Here is a 21,511-nt window from a genome sequence, read left to right as displayed (position 1 = left end):
TACCAGGTGTGCCACTGCAGGGCCCCCAAGAAATGTTTTCTGACTTGTCCCAAAGGCTGACATGTCAATAGTGAGAGTCTATAGAACCTGGCCCAGGTTATCATGGTGACCAGAGAGTTGATCATCCAAAGGGGGCATTTCAGAAAATGAAGCAGCACCATTGATAAGTGTGCTAGGACCACAGACATGAGCTGGGTGGCTGGGCTGAACAGGCTCCCACTGGCCTGGCTTTATCCTTCTTGGTCTCAGTTTCCCTGTCTATAAAGTGATCAATCTCCACATTTCACTCCAGTCTTTAAAATTTGTTTTTTGGCCTAAGAATTTTAACTGGGTTTTTTGTTGGTTTGTTTGTTTTATTGCCACCAGGGTTATCACAGGGGTTCAGTGCCTGCATGATAAAGCCACTGCTCCAGGTGGTCATATTTTTTTCTTTTTATTATTTTTTATTAGATAGGATAGAAAAAAATTAAAGAGAGGGAGAGACAGATAGACACCTGCAGTAACACTTCACCACTTGTAAAGCTTCCTCTCTGTAGGTGGGGAGCAGGGGCTAGAAGCCTGGTCCTTGCACATGTATGTGCCTGACCCCAAGAATTCTAATTGTCAATGACTTCTTTTGTCTGTTTGTTTGCTTGCTTGCTTGTTTTTCTTTTTCTTTTTAATTTTTTATTTATAAAAAGGAAACATTAACAAAACCATAGGATAAGAGGGTTACAATTTTGCACAATTCCCACCACCAGAACTCTGTATCCCATCCCCTCCCCTGATAGCTTTCCTATTCTTTAACCCTCTGGGAGTATGGACCCAAAGTCATTGTGGGATGCAGAAGGTGGAAGGTCTGGCTTCTGTAACTGCTTCCCTGCTGAACATGGGTGTTGACAGGTCGATCCGTCTGTCTCTCTCTTTCCCTAGTGAGGAAGGGCTCTGGGGAAGTGGACCTCCAGGACACATTGGTGGGGTTGTCTGTCCAGGGAAGTCTGGTCGGCATCATGCTAGCATCTGGAACCTGGTGGTTGACAAGAGAGTTAACATACAAAGCCAAACAAACTGTTGACCAATCATGGACCTAAGGGCTAGAATAGTGGAGATGAAAAGTTGGGGGGGGGGGAGTCCTCCATTTTGTAGGTAACTAGTAGACATATTTTAGTTAAATTCCAAAGACTCTGTGGCTATACTAGGGTTTTTTTTTTCCATTTTCTTTTTGCCCCCGAGCCTGAAATCTGATATGCCAATGGATCCAAGTTATTGTCTGGGGAGATAATGAGATGGCTGGAAAAGGGACCAGAAAGCTGGATCAGGGAAGAGAGTAGCTCCCTAATATGGGAAAGGGGTATAAATATTGTTGACTGTAAACCCCACCGATTTGATGTGATCTGGGGTCCATATTCAATTTAGGAGCCTATGTGACCTCTGCATCCCTATAGATCCGAACTCTCATTCTGTGGTCATGAGTAGGAACATTCCAGGCTGCCCTAATGTCGACCCATCTTCCTCAGGTGTAGCATAGAGTATGTTGTCCATATTCCCTTTGGAGGATGGAACAGTCTCTACCATTGTTGATCCAAGTTGAGGGCAAGGTCCTATGGGGACCCACAAAGGGGGTCTATTGTGTAGTTCCTGGTAGAAATGATCGGTAGCAATGGAGAGAGGGATTTATTTGAGGTCTAGGCCCATCAAGTCTGTTTGGGAATCTCAGGACTCCCCGATTAGGGCCCCAGCTAATGGAGTGGCCTGCTAGTGACTAAAGAGTCATCATTAAAGTATGCCAGTCTCTTGCCCTTATTCAGCTTTTGCAGTCCTTGTTTTGATAAGGTTAGCTTTGGAGTGAGTGAGAGAACTGTAATATGTTAATGGTTTCTTTTGAAAACATCAAGGATAGCTCACATCTATTGTGCCAATGTTATGTGCTAGTCACTGTTTCAATACTTTCTCACTAAGTTTGCTAAACAGTCATAGGAGCCAGTAGTAGAGATACCTATTAATTTATTGAGGATTGTGGCCAGGCACTCACAGTGTGCTTTTATATGCCTCACCTCTGAATCTCACAGTGGCTTTATGTATAGTGACTACAGTGGTGCCATTTTACCAAAAAGGAAGCCAAGGCACAGACAAACTAAGCGAATGGCCTAGAATCACAGAGTCAGTTTCTGGCCTATAATCAGACCTTCCTCAGCTTGTGCCATAAGCACATTTTCTTCTTTGATGAGGAAACTGCAGATCGGAGGGGGCTGGTGACTTAGCCAAGGTCACAGGACCAGAGTGGTCCAACGGGTTTGGGGCATGGAGCGACCAGACCCAGGCTGGTTCTCAGGCCCCAGTGCTGCCTGATTCTGTCCTCCTCCCCCTTGCCCCCCAATGCCAACTCTAGAAATCCAGGAGCTTTTAAAGGCTTACAGCTGGATCCTGGCATTCAGACAGGGCCTGGGAGGCCTGTGTCATGCGTGTTAGTTCATGGTTATATTTAGGCCTCCTGTGGGTTGGGCTGTTGGTGAAGAGGCAGGCCCCTCCAGTGAGTAGGCCCTCATGGTGTCAGTGGAGGATGGGCAGAACTTCATGGAGGAGCTGGAAGAATAAAAATAAACCTTCCTTGGAAGCAGCCCAACTGAGCAGAGAAGGCTCTGTTTCTTTTCTCAACTATTCAAGAGGGTGACCAGCCCCCCTCAGCCTCCCATGACTCAGCCCCCTGCCTGTGCCAGGCCCTTACTTCCCCTCCACCTGAGAAGTGGCCATTTGAAGTCTGGCCCTGTCTCTCCCTGAGCCCTGAGAAGTCTGTAGGGAGTGACCCAGAGCTCCAGGCTCAGATGCTAACTTTGTCACATGCCCCTGGGACAATCTTCTCCAAGTCCATTTTCCTACATGTTCTGAGAACTTCCTGCTCAGAGGAAGCAGGAAAAGATTAAGAACACCTCACTCAATGAAAATGTGGTCTGGGATGCTCATGCCCAGATCCAAGGTGTTGCCCATGGCATACAGAGGCCAGAGGCCGAAAAGGTCCCAGAAGGCAGATTCCTGATGGCTACACCGACCAACAGCAAGGGGGAGATCACATGTGGCTCCATGTTGCTCAAAAGCTGACTTTCCTTTTCTGAAATGGAGAGCAGGTAAAGGCTTCAGGCACCCAGTTCTGCCCATGCTGCAGATAGGCACATTGAGCCCATATCAGGCATGTTCTGGTCCAGAGTCACACAGGCCCAAAGCAGGGGGGCTGAGACCAGACCTCACGCTGTGTGTCTCCTCTTCTGAAAGCTGTCTGTCTGCTCAATGACCTAGTGTGTGCCTGCAGTTCCTATATATTCACTCGAGTTTGATGCTCACTTTACAGAGGAGGATGGCACCTCATGCCAAAGTCCCCTAAGTGCTTAATGATGGGAGTAGACCCCAGATCACACCCCAGCCTGAACAGCCCTGGCTCCCTCCCTGCCCAGCCTTGGCTCATGGTGCTGCTCTCTTCCTTCATAGGCCCGAATCCCAGCACGGAGACCGGGACAAAAGCTCGATTCTCACTGTCCAGTGCCGAGGAGGAAGGCGCCTGGGCAGCCGCTGTGCTGGACCAGCAGGACACAACACTTTTCTTAAAGCTCAGCACCCCGGCCAATGCTCCCATTGGCCTGTACCACCTCAGCCTTGAGACCTCCACTGGCTACCAGGGCTCCAGCTTCATGCTGGGCAACTTCACTCTGCTCTTCAATGCCTGGTGCCCAGGTAAGTGGTACTGCTCCCTTGGGTAGGGTGGGGACACAGGCAGAACTAGAGGCTCCCATGGAGGTGCATAGGGTGAGAGGAGGATGGGGAAGTCATGCCAGTGCTGTGTTTTGCCTCACAGAACCTCCATGCTATGAGGCCATCTGTTATTCCTATTTGCAGATAAGGAGCTGGGTTTGTGGCAGCCCATCTTGCTTTTCCAGAAGCACACAGAAACCCAAGGCTTCCCACCCTATGGCACTGTGAGCATGTTGTGGAGGTGGCCTGGGTGCAGAACCCCCACTCAGGTGCCCAGCTGATGCCCAGGTCTGGGATCTGTTTGAGGCCTCCTAGGATGACTTGGGTGAAAGCAGCTAGGAGACAGACAGGAGCACTGTGGTTACTTCAGTGCCTGCTTGTACACTGGCTCAATTCTTCCTCTCAGCAGCCCCAAGGGGTGGTGTCAGGTCCACTTTCCATAGGCAGGAAATAGGCTCGGAGTGGTTAAGTGGACTTTGGCAGCTCCTTTAATAAGTGGGCAGAACCTGATGAAACTTGAGTCAGAGGGGAGAACTCAGAATGCTGAGGAGACCTCAGAAGGAGGGAGGTGGTGGGGCTGCCCCTCACTTCTCAGGCCTCAGAGTCCCTCTAACTCACAGGGTAGTTGAATTGGAAGGTCTCCTTCCTGCTTCTCTAGAGTAAGGTAGGAATGAGGACAGGAATGTAGGTGCTTCTCCTCAGAGCCTGGGCCTGGGACAGACCCTGTGGTCTCCCCAGCATCCACTTCTCACTGGGCCGCAACTGCCGGGATAGCCTGAGGGTGCTTCTTCCCAAGCAAGTGCTCTCTGGGTTGGAGAGAACTTGACTGGAGCCAACCTAGTAGGCTGCTGCGTGGGAGAGGGATCAGGAACTCCTGCCAGGCTAGCGTTGCAGGAGAAAGACTCTGGGACTCTCAGAGCTGGAAGGCAATTCCAAGTGTGTTCAAACAGAAGAGCAGCTGTATATATACTTGCCAAGTAGGGTGGAAACAGGATGTGACATAGAGAGGGTGGAGCGAAAAGAGAGTGGTGGAAATCAGGGTGTGTCTAGGAGAGGGGGCGGAGCAAAAGGAGTGTGAACCAATGGGGATTAAACCAATGCCCTGCAGGCAGGGCGATTCTAGTGGTTATGTAAATAGACCTCCGGGTTAAGTAGGGGGAAGCTGTGTACTGCCCAACACTCAACTTTATTTTATTTTATTTCTTTTTTTTTTTGCATTTGGGGGCATTTTACAACATATGTGAACAGAAAGATGCCTCTTTATTTTCCCCTTGTACACATTGTGCCTTTTGTTCCTTATTAGAAGAGTAAGATGTAAGCTGAGGAAACAACATACTAGTTTTGCAAATGACTGTCATGCCTGAGGGTCCACAGTCCCAGGTTTAGTTCCCAGCACCACCATAAGCCAAAGCTGAGCAGTGTTCTGGAACCTCTCTCTCTCTCTCTCTCTCTCTTCATATATGTAAATATATTGCTCTCGAGAGTTGGGTGGTATCGCAGCTCCTAAACACACGTGGCACAAAGCACAATGACAGGCGTAAGGATCCCAGTTCGAGCCCCCGGCTCCCCACCTGCAGGGGAGTCACTTCACAGGCAGTGAAGCAGGTCTGCAGGTGTCAAATATATATATTACTCTCATTAAAGTAAAATATAATACTTTTTTAAAAGTAAAGCAAGAAGGGAAGACATCCTTTCTGCAGATACACAGAGAAGTAACTCCCCTTTATGCCACTACCTTAGGGAACACAGCTGTCCACCATTTTGGCAGGCTGATGCACCTCAGATTGGGGTATGTATTTTTGGAGACATAACTGTCTTTACAGATTTCTCTCTGTCTCTCTCAAGCATAAAAGGATCCCACAGAACAGATTACCCACCAACCTAGTTACTTCCCTCTATAATGTATCTTCAAAGACTTTCCACATAGAAAGGAGGGTCTGCACACATCTGCTGGCTCTTCAGAAGAGTCAAGAATTCCCAGCAGGGCCTGGTCCCACCCCTGGGGCAGAAGTCACCTCGGTTGTCTCATCACTGGCAGGTGTCGCAATGAGTACCCTGGCCCCGGTGGCCCTGTGGCCAAATGGAATGGCTCGAGAGACAGAGGCAGCCCTGCTTGCTCTTGTGTGCACTTTGATTTCCCTCTGCCTGATCCAGTAGAAACTAGTTGGTGGAATGTGGTGGTTTTTGTCCCCCCTCAATAACATCTCAGGGTTTTCAGAGTTCAGGGGACAGGGTTCAGGGAATGTCCCTGCCTGGCAGGTTAAGGTGGTGGTCAGCCAAGCAGTGTTGTGATTAACTTGACCCACATCCTAGGGCAGGAAGTTGGGCATTGGTGGGGTGGGGTGTAGGGCCGAGAAAGCACTCTTCCTGGAGGACATAGTGTGTGCAGGCTTGTGTCAGGGCCAGCTGGCCTCTGAGCTCCCTCCAGGGAGCCACTTTGCTCATGTGAGAGGCTTCTTCCCCTCAATGGTACCCTCTCTACTAGACTGAGCCCCGGTTGGGCATGGGGATAATTTGATGAGCACTGACACTATCACTGGGGAGGTAGAGGACACCGTGGCTCTTTTCACCCTTTCTCCCACTTGACCAGGGATGCAGAGTCATAGCTCCTCTGTGAAGGCTGATGATGACTGCAGTGTCAGAGCCTAAGAGGTGAAGAACTCATGGTGTTCAGTCACTTTCAGGTTTACTTTCTTCCCAGCTGTAAGAGTGAGCATAGCTGACCATCCCACAGAGCCTTGGTGGGGGGCCCCAGCACTGAAAGCCCTCTCTCCCCTCCCTTCCCGCAGCGGATGCCGTATACCTGGACTCAGAGGAGGAGCGGCAGGAGTATGTGCTGACACAGCAGGGCTTTATCTACCAGGGCTCCGCCAAGTTTATCAAGAACATCCCTTGGAACTATGGTCAGGTAGGTCTCCCCACACACCTCAGCCCCACAGTGTCAGAGACAGCCAAAGCCTCCAAGATGTGAGAGGAACTTAGAGGAGCCCACCCCTATGCAGTCTGGAGCTCAGAGAGGGGCCGGGCCAGACCTGACATCACAGAGCAAAGACTGTCCCTGCCCACTGTGGGAGCTGCACCCCAGGACTAAAAGTGGTGAGAGAATAAGGGAAGCCTTTAGGAGTAGTGGGTGTGGGAGGTATATGATGTCTCATTTTCAGACAGTAGGCAGCACTTGGAAAATGTTTACCACATGCTAAACATAGGCAGCTTTAACTCATTGTCTAGATCAGTGTTTCTTTTTATTTTGCCTCAATCCCAGGTTTCACCACTCCAGGCTGACTTTTTCAGACAGATACAGAGACAAAAGGAGAGAAGGAAAGATGCCACTGCACCAAAGCTTCCCTCTTTTTTTTAAAAATTTATTTCTTTATTGGGGAATTAATGTTTTACATTCAACAGTAAATACAATAGTTTGTACATGCATAACATTCCCCAGATTCCCACTTAACAATACAACCCCCACCAGGTCCTCTGTCATCCTTCATGGACCTGTATTCTCCCCACCCACCCACCCCAGAGTCTTTTACTTTGGTGCAATACGCCAATTCCATTTCAGGTTCTACTTGTGTTTTCTTTTCTCATCTTGTTTTTCAACTTCTGCTTGAGAGTGAGATCATCCCATATTCATCCTTCTGTTTTTGACTTATTTCACTCAACATGATTTTTTCAAGGTCCATCCAAGATTGGCTGAAAACGGTGAAGTCACCATTTTTTACAGCTGAGTAGTATTCCATTGTGTATATAGATCACAACTTGCTCAGCCACTCATCTGCTGTTGGACACCTGGGTTGCTTCCAGGTTTTGGCTATTACAAATTGTGCTGCCAAAAACATATGTGTACACAGATCTTTTTGGATGAATGTGTTGGGTTCCTTAGGTTATATCCCCAGGAGAGGAATTGCAGGGTCATAGGGTAGGTCCATTTCTAGCCTTCTGAGAGTTCTCCAGACTGTTCTCCACAGAGGCTGGACAATTGACATTCCCACCAGCAGTGCAGGAGGGTTCCTTTGACCCCACACCCTCTCCAGCATTTGCTGCTGTTACCTTTTCTGATGTATGACATTCTCACAGGAGTGAAGTGATATGTCATTGTTGTCTTGATTTGCATTTCTCTGACAATCAGAGATTTGGAGCATTTTTTTCATGTGTTTCTCAGCCTTTTGGATCTCTTCTGTGGTGAATATTCTGTCCATGTCCTCCCCCCATTTTTGGATGGGGTTATTTGTTGTCTTGTTGTTGAGTCTGGCAAGTTCTTTATATATGTTGGTTATTAAATGCTTATCTGATGTATGGCATATAAAGATCTTCTCCCATTCTGTGAGGGGTCTCTTGGTTTGGGTAGTGGTTTCTTTTGCTGTGAAGAAGCTATTTAATTTGATGTAGTCCCATAGGTTTATACTTGCCTTAGTCTTCTTTGTAATTGGATTCGTTTCATTGAAGATGTCTTTAAAATGTATGCGGAAAAGAGTTCTGCCAATATTTTCCTCTAAGTATTTGATAGTTTGTGGTCTAACATCCAAGTCCTTGATCCACTTGGAATTTACTTTTGTATTTGGTGAAATACAGTGATTCAGTTTCGTTCTACTGCATGTTTCAACCCATTGTTTCCAACACCATTTGTTGAAGAGACTCTGCTTTCCCCATGTAATAGTCTGGGCCCCTTTGTCAAAGATTAGATGTCCATAGGTGTGGGGCCTCATTTCTGGGCTCTCAATTCTATTCCACTGGACAGTGTGTCTGTTCATGTTCCACTAACAAGCAGTTTTGATGACAATGGCCCTATAATACAGTTTGAGATCTGAGAGTGTGATGCCTCCAGTTCTGTTCTTTTTTCTCAAGATTGTTTTGGCAATTCTAGGTCTTTTCTGGTTCCAGATAAACATTTGTATCATTTTTTCTATTTTCCAAAAAAATGTAGTTGGGATCTTGATGGGGATAGCATCAAATCTGTAGATGGCTCTGGGTAATATATTCATCTTGATGATGTTAATTCTTCCAACCCATGAACATGGAATATCTTTCCACTTCTTTGTGTCTTTTTCTATTTCTTTGAGTAGTGACTCATAATTTTCCGTATACAAGTCTTTCACTTCTTTGGTTAGGTTTATTCCTAGATATTTTATAGTTTTTGTTGCTATAGAAAAAGGAACAGGTTGCTGGATTTCATCTTCTTCTAACTTAGTGTTTGCATAGCGGAATGCCACTGACTTTTGAATGTTAATTTTATAGCCTGACACATTACTGTATTGCCTGATGATTTCCAAAAGCTTCTTGCTGGATTCCTTAGGTTTTTCCATGTATACTATCATGTCATCTGCAAATAAGGAGAGTTTGACTTCTTCTCTTCCAATCTGTATGCCTTTAATTCCTTGCTCCTGCCTGATTGCTATGGAAAGAACTTCCAACACTATATTGAATAGTAATGGTGACAGTGGGCAGCCCTGTCTAGTACCTGATCTGAGTGGAAATGCTTCCAGTTTTTCACCATTGAGTATGATGTTGGCTGTAGGTTTGCTATATATAGACTCCACTATCTTGAGGAATGTTCCATCTATTCCCATTTTTTGTAGTGTTTTGATCATAAAAGGATGTTGTATTTTGTCAAAGGCTTTCTCTGCATCTATTGATATGACCATGTGGTTTTTGGTCTTGCTTTTATTGATGTGGTGATCACATTGATTGATTTATGTATATTAAACCAACCTTGCATGCCTGGGATAAACCCCATTTGGTCATGATGAACATTCTTTTTGATATACTGCTGTATTTGGTTGACTAGAATTTTGTTCAATATTTTCGCATCTATGTTCATCAGAGATATTGGTCTGTAGTTTTCATTTTTTGGTTGTGTCCCTATCTGCTTTTGGGATCAGAGTGATGTTGGTTTTATAAAAGCTGGCAGGGAGTATTCCAGTGTCTTCAATCTTCTGGAAGACTTTTAAAAGTAGAGGTATTAGTTCTTCTTTGAAGGTTTTGTAGAATTCATTTGTAAAACCATCTGGTCCAGGACTTTCATTTTTGGGGAGATTTTTGATAACTGTTTCAATTTCATTAGCTGTGATGGGCCTGTTCATGTTATCCACTTCCTCTTTACTTAGTTTTGCAAGTTGGTAGGTATCTAGGAAATCGTCCATTTCTTCCAGGTTCTCTAGCTTGGTGGCATATAGTTGTTCATAGAAGCCTCGCATGATATGTTGAATTTCTGCAGTGTCTGTTGTGATATCTCCTCTTTCATTTACTATCCAATTTACTTGGGTCTTCTCCCTTTTTTGTTTTGTGAGTTTGGCTAAAGATTTGTCGATTTTGTTTACTCTTTCGAAGAACCAACATTTACTTTCATTGATCTTTTGTATGGTTTTCCTATTCTCAATGTTATTTATTTCTGCCCTAACTTTAGTGATTTCTGTCCTTCTGGTTGTTTTAGGGTTCCTTTGTTGTTGTTCTTGTAGGTCTTTAAGATGTGCAATCAGGCTGTTTATTTGTGCTTTTTCTTGTTTCCTAATTTGTGCTTGTATAGCTATGAACTTCCCTCTTAGGACTGCTTTAGCTGTGTCCCAGATATTTGGTAGCTTGTGTCTTCATTTTCATTGAAGTCTCGAAACACTTTGATTTCTTCCTTTATTTCCTCTTGACCCAGAAGTTGTTAAGAAGTGTACTGTTGAGCTTCCACACTTTGGGACTGTTACTAATCTTTTGTTGATTGTTAAGTGTTAGTTTAATTCCACTGTGGTCTGAGAAGATACTTGGGATGATTTCAATGCTCTTGAATTGGTTGATGCTGTCTTTGTGGCCTAACATATGGTTTATCCTTGAGAATGACCCATGTGGATTTCAGTAAAATGTGTATTTCAGTTTCTTGGGATGAATGACTTTGAAAATGTCCAATAGTTCTAGTTTATCTATCTCTTCATTTAGCTCCCTTATGTCTTTATTGATTTTCTTCCTGGATGATCTGTCAAGTTGAGAGAGTGGGGTGTTGAAGTCCCCTACTATGATTGTGTTACTGTTAATATATTGCTGTAGCTCTTTCAGTAGAAGTTTGATGTATTTAGATGGCTTCTCATTGGGTGCATAGATGTTAATAATTGTTAAGTCCTCTTGATTGACTGATCCTCTGAGCATTAAGTAGTGTCCATTCCTATCTTTTTTAATCTTATCTATTTTAAAGCCTATCATGTCAGATATGAGAATAGCTGTTCCTGCCCTTTTTTGTGGGCCATTGGCTTGAATGATAGTTTTCCATCCTTTCACTTTAAGCCTGTGTTTGTCTTGTTGAGTTAGGTAGGTTTCCTGTAGACAGCATATTGTTGGGTTGTGTTTTCTGATCTATCTTCCTACTCTGTGTCTTTTGATAGGTGAATTCAGGCCATTGACATTTATTGATATCAAAGATTGAAGATATTTTAACGCCATTCTTGTAGAGTTTTAGAGTGTTTTTATATATGTCCTATTTGTGGTGGTCTGGTTGTTTATAGGAGTCTTTTCAGAACTTCTTTCAGGGCAGGATTGGTGATAGTTGATTCCTTCAACTGTTGCTTGTCTGAGAAGGTTTTGATGCCTCCATCTAGTCTGAATGACAGTCTAGCAGGATATAGCATTCTTGGTTGAAAGCCTTTCTCATTGAGCACTTGATAGATATCTTGCCATTCTCTTCTGGCCTGTAGTGTTTGTATGGAGAAGTCTGCTGCTAATCTTATGGGTTTTCCTTTGTAGGTGACTCTTTGTTTTTCTCTTGCAGCCTTCAGGATCCTTTCTTTATCCTTATTCCTTTCCATTCTAAGTATGATATGTCTTGGTGTCTTTAGGTCTGGGTTAATTCTGTTTGGGACCCTCTGGGCTTCTTGAATCTTTATGTCTTTGATGTTGTTTAGACTAGAGAAGTTTTCAACTATTATGGCCTGGAAAATGCTTTCTTCCTCTCCTTCTCTTTCTTCCTCTGTTAAGCCAATAATGCGTATATTGTTTATTTTGAAGTCATCCCATAGGACTTTATTGTTGTTTTCAGCATCTCTTAATCTCTTTTTGAGATCTCTTACTTCTTTTTTAGTTGTCTCTAATTCATCCTCAATCTTGCTAATTCTGTCTCCAGCCTCATAGATTCTATTCTCTCTGCCCTCTACTGCTTTCTGGAGTTCATCTATTTTGTTGCCCTGCTCTGACACTGTTTTAGCTTGTTCAACTAGTTGCCTTCTTAGCTCAGCTATTTCAGCTTTCAGCTCTCTAATAACCATGAGATAATTAGTATTTTCTTCCATATTCTCATTTCTTGTTCCTGCATTTCTGATTACAATTTTTTCAGATTCTTTACTCACTCCTGTTATTATTTCCTTAGCTAATGTTTGGATGTTGAACTCGTTGTTTTGTGCTTCAACCTCTGGAGGACTTTTAGCTGGACTCTTGTCCTGGTTCGATTCTCCAATATTTTTTCTTGTTGTTTTAACCATTTTATATATTATGTTATGAGTTCCCTTTATCAGTACTTTTCAAATTATTGATCACTATTGCCTGGATTGACTTGTGTCTAAGTAAGTTAATTAAAGTGTTCACAGTGGTGGATGTTAACAGTTGTTTCAATCCCTGAGTTGGAGCTCAGTGGTTTAAAAGCCTCTTTTTTTTTTCTTCCCTTTAGGCTATGGGAGCCTGAGGGCTTTTAAACTATCAATAGGCTTCTTAGCTTAATCACTGACTCCTAACTAAGAGATAAAGCAGGGTGTGGCAGAGATAATCCAGTGGTTATGCAAAGAGACTTTCACAGCCCCTCAGCTATGCCACCGAGGTATAGGTCTTCTCCTGAGTTTCCCGGTTATATCTCTGTCCCCTGGTGTCCCTCCCTGTCGCTGCTCCAGATTCTGAGGGTAGTAGCAATGGAGACTCAGAGTTGCACTTGGTGAGTCTCTGGGGAGTCCTCTCCTCCCTTCAGCTTTCCCCTTGTTGGTGGAACAGACTGGAAGTGGTGTCTCAACTGATTAACTGCTGAACTGTTAGCAGTCACTTAATCTTTCCTTAGGCTCCTCTCTCCTCTCTGTCACCAGCCACATGTGTTTGTACTCACGGGTGATTTACTGGGTTTCTGTGGTCATTCTAGTCCTCTCTTGTTTTGGTCCAGGGTGGTCTCCTTTGGTATTCCTAGTTGATCCAGGAGAGGAGAGGAGAGGAGAGGAGAGGAGAGGAGAGGAGAGGAGAGGGGAGGGGAGGGGAGGGGAGGGGAGGGGAGGGGAGGGGAGGGGAGGGGAGGGGAGGGGAGGGGAGAGGAGAGGAGAGGAGAGGAGGGGAGAGGAGAGGAGAGGAGAGGAGAGGAGAGGAGAGGAGAGGAGAGGAGAGGAGAGGAGAGGAGAGGAGAGGAGAGGAGAGGAGCGGAGAGGAGAGAAAGCGATCTGCTGCTCATGGCTCTGCCTCTGGAAGTCCTAAAGCTTCCCTCTATGTGATAGGGGCCAGGCTTGAATCTGGTTCACACACACGGCAAAGCAGGCACACCCTAGGTGAACTATCTTGTTGGCCCTAGGCCAGAATTTCCTAAACTTGGACTTGCATCAGATTTACTGGAAAAGTGTGTTAAAACACAGGTTTGGGGGACCAGGGGAGAGCTCACCTGGTAAGGTTGTAAGAGGAATTTGAACCCTAGATTCAAACCCTGGTACCACAGATGAGCACCGCAGCACTGTGGGAAACCCTACATGCTCACATCATCATGTATTATGTCTCTTTATTTCTTTCTCTGCCTCTCTCTTTCCCTCTCTCTATATGAAATAAAAAGAACAAAAATGCCAGACTGGGATTGATAGAACTATGTATGTGCAAGGCCTCGGACTCATATCACCATAGTTTCTGATCCAGTGGATTAGGGTGGAGGCTAAGAATAAATCTTTACCTTTTTAATTAAATTTTATTAGGTTTTATTTATTGGATAGAGACAGCCAGAAATCGAGAGGGAGAGGGTGATCAAGAAGGAGGGAGACACCTATAGCACAGCTTCACCACTTGCAAAGCTTTCCCCCTACAGGTGGGGATGGGGACTCGAACTCAGGTCCTTGTGCCTTGTAACATGTGTGCTCAACCAAGTGTGGCACCACCCAGCCCCAGAATATATATTTCTAACCAGTTTCCATGCTGCCTATCCAATGACCATACTTGGAGAACTACTGGTCTGGTTGTATCAGGTAGCTACTGCTATGAAATAAACAATCCCCAAACACAGAGGCTTAAGCAGCCACCATGAGGGGCTTCTCATGGATCTATGGGTCATCATGGGTGACTGCTGTCTCAGCTGGGCAGGTCACCTCTGTTCCATGAGGTCCATCCTCCCTTAGCAGACCAGCCTTGCTAATTCCCCAAAGCAAGACTCTGAGGTCCACCATCAGCCTCCCATCAATATTCTTTCTTCCTTCCTTCCTTTCTTTCTTTCTTTCTTTCTTTCTTTCTTTCTTTCTTTCTTTCTTTCTTTCTTTTTTAAATTCCCAGCAAGGTTATTGTTAGGGCTCCATGCTTGCATGATGGATCCACCACTCCTGGTGATTATTTATCCCTTTTTTTTTTTTATTTAAGGAAGGAGACATTAACAAAACCATAGGATAAGAGAGGTACAGTTCTACACACAATTCCCGCCACCCAATCTCCATATTTATCCCTTTTTAAAAAAAAATACTTTGTTTATTTTAATAAGGGAATGGAGAAAGAGAGAGAGACATTCCTGAGAAGCCTTATGAAGTATAGTCATCTTATCCCTGGTCCCTCAGACTCTGGGTATGTTTGGGGTGTTGATCTCCTGGGGTGGGTTTTACTTTCTCTCAGCAACTCCCACCCCCACCCCGCCTCCAGCCAGCCTGAGGGACACTCCCCATATGACCAGCAGCTCAGAGGTGACTGGCCAAAGCTTCCTCATCTCAGTATCTGAATCACAATGGCAGTCCGTTGTGGGTTGTAAATGCAGTGATGGTTTGACCAGGATACATAAAATCTATTCAGAATGAATTGGTTCTCATTTCCCTTGTCTGTATTTCCCCACCCTGAGAACTAGCTCAAGGCCAGGCCCTTCCTTTCTTTCATTTTTCTGGGTTCCTATTCTGTGGCCAGGCTTGTGCTGGGTTGAAGTGCATAGCCCTCATAAAGTTTCTAGAATCCTTCACCATGCAGAACGATAAAACCAAAAGGAAGGAAGGCATTCAAGGGGGCCAGGGCAGGCTCTGATGTAGGCAGTCCTTGAGTGGGGCACCGAAGGCTGTGTGCAGTGTCTTCAGTGAAGTGATCTAGAGTAAGAAATGTCTCTGGATGTCAGGCTGACGACAGGACCTTTGAGCAGAGAAAGCTTGAGTCATGGAGAGCTGCACGAAGGGGGACCTGTGATGAGGTCTGGTGGGGGATAAGACCCCAGACTCGGGAGTGAGGGTTAGATGGTAGTCTTTGAGACTTAGAGTCTTTGAGAGTGTCCGATGGAAGGTGCCATGGAGTACTGCTTTTGATAAAGAACATTTTGTGTTGTGCTGCAAGGTGAGAAGTTTTGACGTATAAAGGAAGTGTATTCCTAGCAAAGGAAATGGCAGGTGCAAGGGCCCTGGGGTAGAGCATGTGAGTGAGAGTGGTGAGTGATGAGGTCAGAGAGGGAAAGGACAGAGATCTAGATTTTACACTGGGTGCCATGGAACCAGAGGAGCGTTGAGATTAGCTGCATAACTGGAATTTTCTCCAGTCAGGGCAGTGTGTGCAGCTGGGGCTGGGGCAAGGAGACCCGGTCAGCTCTGCAGGGTGAGTCAGTGGAGAGGAAATGGGAGCTCTGGCTAAGCCAAGATAGGAAAGGGCCAATGGCCATCCTGAGGTCATGCTGTTGGGAAGGGAAGTTCCAGGGACACAAACTTCCCAAGTTCCCCTAGTCATTTCTGGATGCAGACATATTCCTCTCACTTCCTCATGTCCTCAGCCATTCTCCCACCCTACCCCCTCCTGGGCCAGATGAAGCTGGCATCACAGAGTTGCAGTAGACACCAAACCTCTCTGGGGTGAGACATCTGCTGGACATCAAGTCAGTCTGCCTGGAGGAGGTGACTTCTCAGCTCCTTCACTTGATTCTTGTTTCCTCTGACAGTTTGAAGATGGAATCCTGGACATCTGCCTGACACTCCTGGATGTCAACCCTAAGTTCCTGAAGGACTCTGGCAGGGATTGCTCCCGCCGTGCCAGCCCTGTCTATGTTGCCCGGGTGGTGAGCGTTATGGTGAGTGCAAGGCACCTCCCCCCAGGGTCAGCCATGATGGGCCCCATTAGTTTTCTCCCTTCCTGTGAGACCAATAGCCACACCTCCTGCTGGGCAGGGTGGTATTAATGGGGGACCCAGTGGATAAGTAAGTCTCAGACAAGAGAACTTGTCTGAGAGGAAATCTACACAATGACATCAATACCAAATGGTCCCTCCAAGTACTTTATTCATTCATTCACAAATGGAAATAACCTCATGAGACAGTCTGTAATTAAATAGAGCTTTTATTCTAGTGGATGGGTGGGTGGGAGGAGACAGACATCCGTCAAAATGTCCCTTGAGGACTGGGGAGACTTTCATGCCTGAGGCTCTGAGGTCCCAGGTTCATTCCCCAGCACCACCATCAGCCAGAGCTGAGGAGTGCTCTGTGGAAAAATGAATGACAGCCTGCTGGTGCATTTGAAGTGAGTCAGGTGTGTGAGAGTGATCTTACTTCAGTGAGGTTGGGGGGTGGGGGTCTTTAAACTTCCACTTTAGTGGGAGTTCTGAGGGCCTGGGGGCTGGACACGTGCTGCAGAGGTAGGTGGGGCCAGCCCAAACCAGACCTCGGGCCCAGGGTCAGGATAATGACTTTCTTTCTCAGGGCAGTAGTGTTTGGGAAAATGAGGACCTGGGCAGAAACTGGTTTTGGAAAAATTCAGAACACCGCTTGTCAGTCACTAGACAAATTCACATCAAGATTCCAGCCTTGACCCCCTGCATCTCTCCTCCCTTCTCTCTCTCTCTCCAACCCCAGCCAACCTGATCTTACCATAATGTCACTCCTCAAGACTTTGCCCCTCCCTGCTGCTCCCCTACCCTGGGGATCCCTCCCTGCCTGTTACTTAATGCTAAACTTGGGCTTAGCCTGGCCCAGCCACTACCCTCTCCTCAGGCGCTCTGATGTCTCACTGCTTTCAGGTCAACTGCAATGATGACAAGGGCGTGCTGCTGGGACGTTGGGACAACGACTACGGGGATGGCGTCAGTCCCATGTTCTGGATCGGCAGTGTGGACATCCTGCGGCGCTGGAAGAACTTCAGCTGCCAGCATGTCAAGTACGGCCAGTGCTGGGTCTTCGCCGCTGTGGCCTGCACAGGTGAGTGGCACCCCGGGGTCCTGGGACCTGCCGTCAGCCCTCATGAGCTCCAGGACAGGGCTCAGGGAGCACTCACATGAAAATCAAAAGACCCCAGTTTTGCTCTGGTCTTGCTGATGTCACCAAGGCCACCAGAAATGCTACCATGTGGCCTGGATCAAGTGGCTACCTAATCTGGTCCTTTTCCCAATAATCACCCCTCAGGTGCATGTTAAGATCAAGGGATGTCAAGGGGCAATGGGCAGTGGCACACTTGGTTAAGTGCACACATTATCATGTGGAAGGGCCCAGTTTTAACTACCCACTCCCCACCTGTAGGGGGAATCTTTGTGAGCTGAGCGCTGAAGCAGGTCAGCAAGTGTCTCTCTCACTTTTTCTTTATCTTCTCTCCCCTCTCAATTTCTCTATGTGCTATCAGATAAAATGGGGGGGGGGGAATAGAAGACAGAAAAAAATACCCACCAGGAGTGGTAGATCCATCATGTAGGCACCAAGCCCTAGTGATAATCTTGGTGACAAGAAAGAAAAAAAGAAAGGAAGGAAGGAAGAAAGGAAGAAAGAAAGAAAGAAAGAAATTTTTAAGTATGTCATTGGGATATGGTGTGGGCTCAGAATGAGGAATCTGAGCTTTGAAATCAGTGTGAATACATTTTAAATCCCCACTCTTCTACTCACTTGTTCTGCAATTTTGAGCAAATAACTTCTTTATGGGCCTCAGTTTCCTCCTCTATAACATGAAACAGTGGTATCTCCCTCCAAATGTGTGTGTGTGGGGGGGGTGACAGCTGCTCAGCACAGAAGTTGGCCTTGTGCAGCTTCTAGTTAATGCAACCTGATTTTTTAAAATTTCTTTATTGGGGGATTAATGCTTTACATTCGACAGTAAATACAATAGTTTGTACATGCATAACATTTCCCAGTTTTCCATATAACAATACAACCCCCTCTAGGTCCTCTGTCATCTTTTTTGGACCTGTATTCTCCCCTTCCCACCCACCCGCCTGAGTCTTTTACTTTGGTGCAACATGCCAATTCCAATTCAGGTTCTACTTGTGTTTTCTCTTCTGGTCTTGTTTTTCAGCTTCTGCCAGAGAGTGAGATCATCCAATATTCATCCTTCTGTTTCTGACTTATCTCACTTAACATGACTTCTTCAAGCTCCATCCAAAATCGGCTGAAAACGTTGAAATCATAATTTTTTATAGCTGAATAGTATTCCATTGTGTATATATACCACAACTTACTCAGCCACTCATCTGTTCTTGGACACCTGGGTTGCTTCCAGGTTTTGGCTATTACAAATTGTGCTGCTAAGAACATAGGTGTACACAGATCTTTTTGGATGGGTGTGTTGAATTTCTTAGGATATATCCTCAAGAGAGGAATTGCAGGATCATAAGGTAGGTCCATTTCTAGCCTTCTGAGAGTTCTCCAGACTGCTTTCCACAGGGGTTGGACCAATTGACATTCCCACCAGCAGTGCAGGAGGGTTCCTTTGACCCCACACCCTCTCCAGCATTTGCTGCTGTTACCTTTTCTGATGTATGACATTCTCACAGGAGTGAAGTGGCATCTCATTCTTGTCTTTATTTGCATTTGTCTGACAATCAGAGACTTGGAGCATTTTTTCATGTGTTTCTCAGCCTTTTGGATCTCTTCTGTGGTGAATATTCTGTCCATGTCCTCCCCCCATTTTTGGATGGGGTCATTTGTTTTCTTGTGGTTGAGTTTGGCAAGCTCTTTATATATTTTGGTTATTAAACTCTTGTCTGATGTATGACATGTAAAGATCTTCTTTCATTCTGTGAGAGGGTCTCTTGGTTTGGGTAGTGGTTTCTTTGCTGTGAAGAAGCTTTTTAATTTGATGTAGTCCCATTGATTTATACTTGCCTTAGTCTTCTTTGTAATTAGATTCGTTTCATTGAAGATGTCTTTAAAATGTATGCAAAAAAGAGTTCTGCCAATATTTTCCTCTAAGTATCTGATAGTTTCTGGTCTAACATCCAAGTCCTTGATCCACTTGGAATTAACGTTTGTATTTGGTGAAATACAGTGGTTCAGTTTCATTCTTCTGCATGTTTCAACCCATTGTTTCCAGCACCATTTGTTGAAGAGACTCTGCTTTCCCCATTTAATAGTTTGGGTACCTTTGTCAAAGATTACATGTCCATAGGTGTAGGGGCCTTACTTCTGGGCTCTCAATTCTATTCCACTGGTGAGTGTGTCTATTTATATTCCAGTACCAAGCAGTTTTTATTACAATGGCCCTATAATACAGTTTGAGATCTGAGAGTGTGATGCCTCCAGTTCTGTTCTTTTGTCTCAAGATTGTTTTGGCAATTCTAGGTCTTTTCTGGTTCCAGATAAACATTTATAGCATTTGTTCTGTTCTTGTAAAAAAAAATGTGTTTGGGATCTTGATGGGGATAGCATTAAATTTGTATATGGCTCTGGGTAATATATTCATTTTGATGATGTTAATTCTTCCAACCCATGAGCATGGATTATCTTTCCACTTCTTTGTGTCTTTTTCAATTTCCTTGAGTAATGACTCATAATTATCTGTATACAAGTCCTTCACTTTTTTGGTTAGGTTTATTCCTAGATATTTTATTGCTTTTGCAACCTGATTTACAAAAAATTTAAGCTCTTTGTCGGGCTGGCTTTGCAGGAAGAGACAGACGACCAGGAACTCATGGCTGAGCTGTACGCAGTATCTCTTTATTCATGCAGAACACAGCACAATCTAAGCCAAGCTAAGCTAAACTAAACTAAACTAAATATAATCAAAATCCTGTCCTTATATATACTGGCCCAGTAGGGTGTAAACTGGATGTGACGTAGAGAGGATGGAGCAAAAAGAGATTGGTGAAAATCAGGGTGTGACAAGGAGAGGGGGCAGAGCAGGCAAGAACTCTACCACTGAACCACCAATGCCCTGGAGGGAGGGTGGTGCTTAGTTAACAGTGGTTTATGTAAATAGAATACAGTGTTAAGCAGGGGGGATTAAACCAAATGAAACAAAAGGGGTTTTTAGAAGCAGAATTAGAAGCATACCAACAGCTCTTGAAAACTCAAGTCCAACAAATGTTAGAGATAGAGATTGTCAGGGCCAATATACAATCCTGTGAGCATCCTGTGTTGTTTCAAGGTTAGCATCCTGTGGTGTTTCAAGTTCAGAATCTGGGCCTGAGGCCCGAATCCAAACCCAGCTCTGCTTCTTACCCACTGTGTGTCTTTGGGTAAATTGCTAAGCCACTCTGTTATATATAACTATTGTGATCTGTAATAAGGGCATAGCAACAGTGTCTTTCTAGGGAGAGACACGGTGGTTGTACATAAGATTTACATGTGGGAAGTCCCAGATTCAATCCCAGAGCTGCTACTAATAGCCCAACCTGAGCAGTGTTCTAGTAGAAACAAACATATAAATAATAGATCCTTGGAACTGGGTGGTGGTGCATGTGGTTGAGTGCTCACATTACTTTGTACAAGCACCCAGGTTTGAGCCCGCCAGTCCCCACCTGTAGGGGTAAAGCTTCCCAAGCAGTGAAGCAGTGCTGGAGGTCTTTCTCTCTCTTGCTCTTTCCCATTCCCTCTTAATTTCTATCTCTATCTATTATATAAATTAATGAATGAAATATAAAAAAAATAATAGAGCCTTTACCCAGGGATAGTTGTAAGGATTAAATGAGTTAGAATGTATGCAGTGCAAAAAATTATTTCTGGTGCATAACAGCAAATACTTGTATAGTACTATTGGCCATTATTATTATTATTATTATTATCATCATCATCATCATCATCATTATCTTTATTATCAAGAAACCTAAGAAACTTATCTCAGCTTTTCTGAGTCTGAGACCAGATCTTAGACCCTGAGCAGTGCCCTCACCAGCCCTCATCTTGTCCTCTTCCACTTATGAGGCCCCCTGGCTGAAGCTCCCAACTGGACTGGGCTTCCTCTACCCTCCCCAATGAAAGAGCCTTCTCACACTCACAGCCCAGGATGTTGTGACTGGTTCAGGGGTACAGTAGCCCATACGCTGTCTCTTAGCACTCTGCAGAGTTGCTGTAGCAAGATGCTCACTCAGGTCTTAGACACTGGTGTCTCTAAGCCCCAGGCAAGTTGCCTGTAAAATGGAAATGACAGTAACCCACCTAATCCATAGGACATGTCCAGGGGTGTGAGTTTCCAGGGGCAGCTGGAGTTCCTGAGCTGAATCTTAGAATGTTCTCTCAGTGTCTGTGGGTCGGCTGCCACTGACAAGAGAGGGGGCACTGGGACACTGCTAGCCCACCCTTGGTCCAGGTCAGACAGAGGCGCCACACCCTCACTGCTGCTCTGAGTCACCAGCTTGGAGGAGCAGCTATTCTTACAGGGGAGATGGTGGGGGAATTGGCTTTCCCAGGGTCACACAGCTGATGAGTGACACAGCAACTAGGCAAGAGGTGACAGCCGT

General features: G+C 45.2%; 1 protein-coding gene across 1 annotated transcript in view; it reads left to right on the top strand.

The window, feature by feature from the left end:
- Positions 1-21,511, top strand: part of TGM2 (transglutaminase 2) — a 48,719-nt gene that overhangs the window by 8,826 nt on the left and 18,382 nt on the right. Inside the window, exons 3-6 of the mRNA XM_016187505.2 lie at positions 3,460-3,702; positions 6,510-6,628; positions 15,800-15,928; positions 16,871-17,048. Of these exons, the coding sequence (XP_016042991.1) occupies positions 3,460-3,702; positions 6,510-6,628; positions 15,800-15,928; positions 16,871-17,048 (669 nt within the window). The remainder of the gene's footprint in view (positions 1-3,459; positions 3,703-6,509; positions 6,629-15,799; positions 15,929-16,870; positions 17,049-21,511) is intronic.

This window comes from Erinaceus europaeus, chromosome 1, assembly GCF_950295315.1.
Source record: "Erinaceus europaeus chromosome 1, mEriEur2.1, whole genome shotgun sequence".
Classification (NCBI taxonomy): Eukaryota; Metazoa; Chordata; class Mammalia; order Eulipotyphla; family Erinaceidae; genus Erinaceus; species Erinaceus europaeus.
Note: the sequence above shows the minus strand (reverse complement) of the source record. Positions and strands in the feature narration are given on the sequence as shown.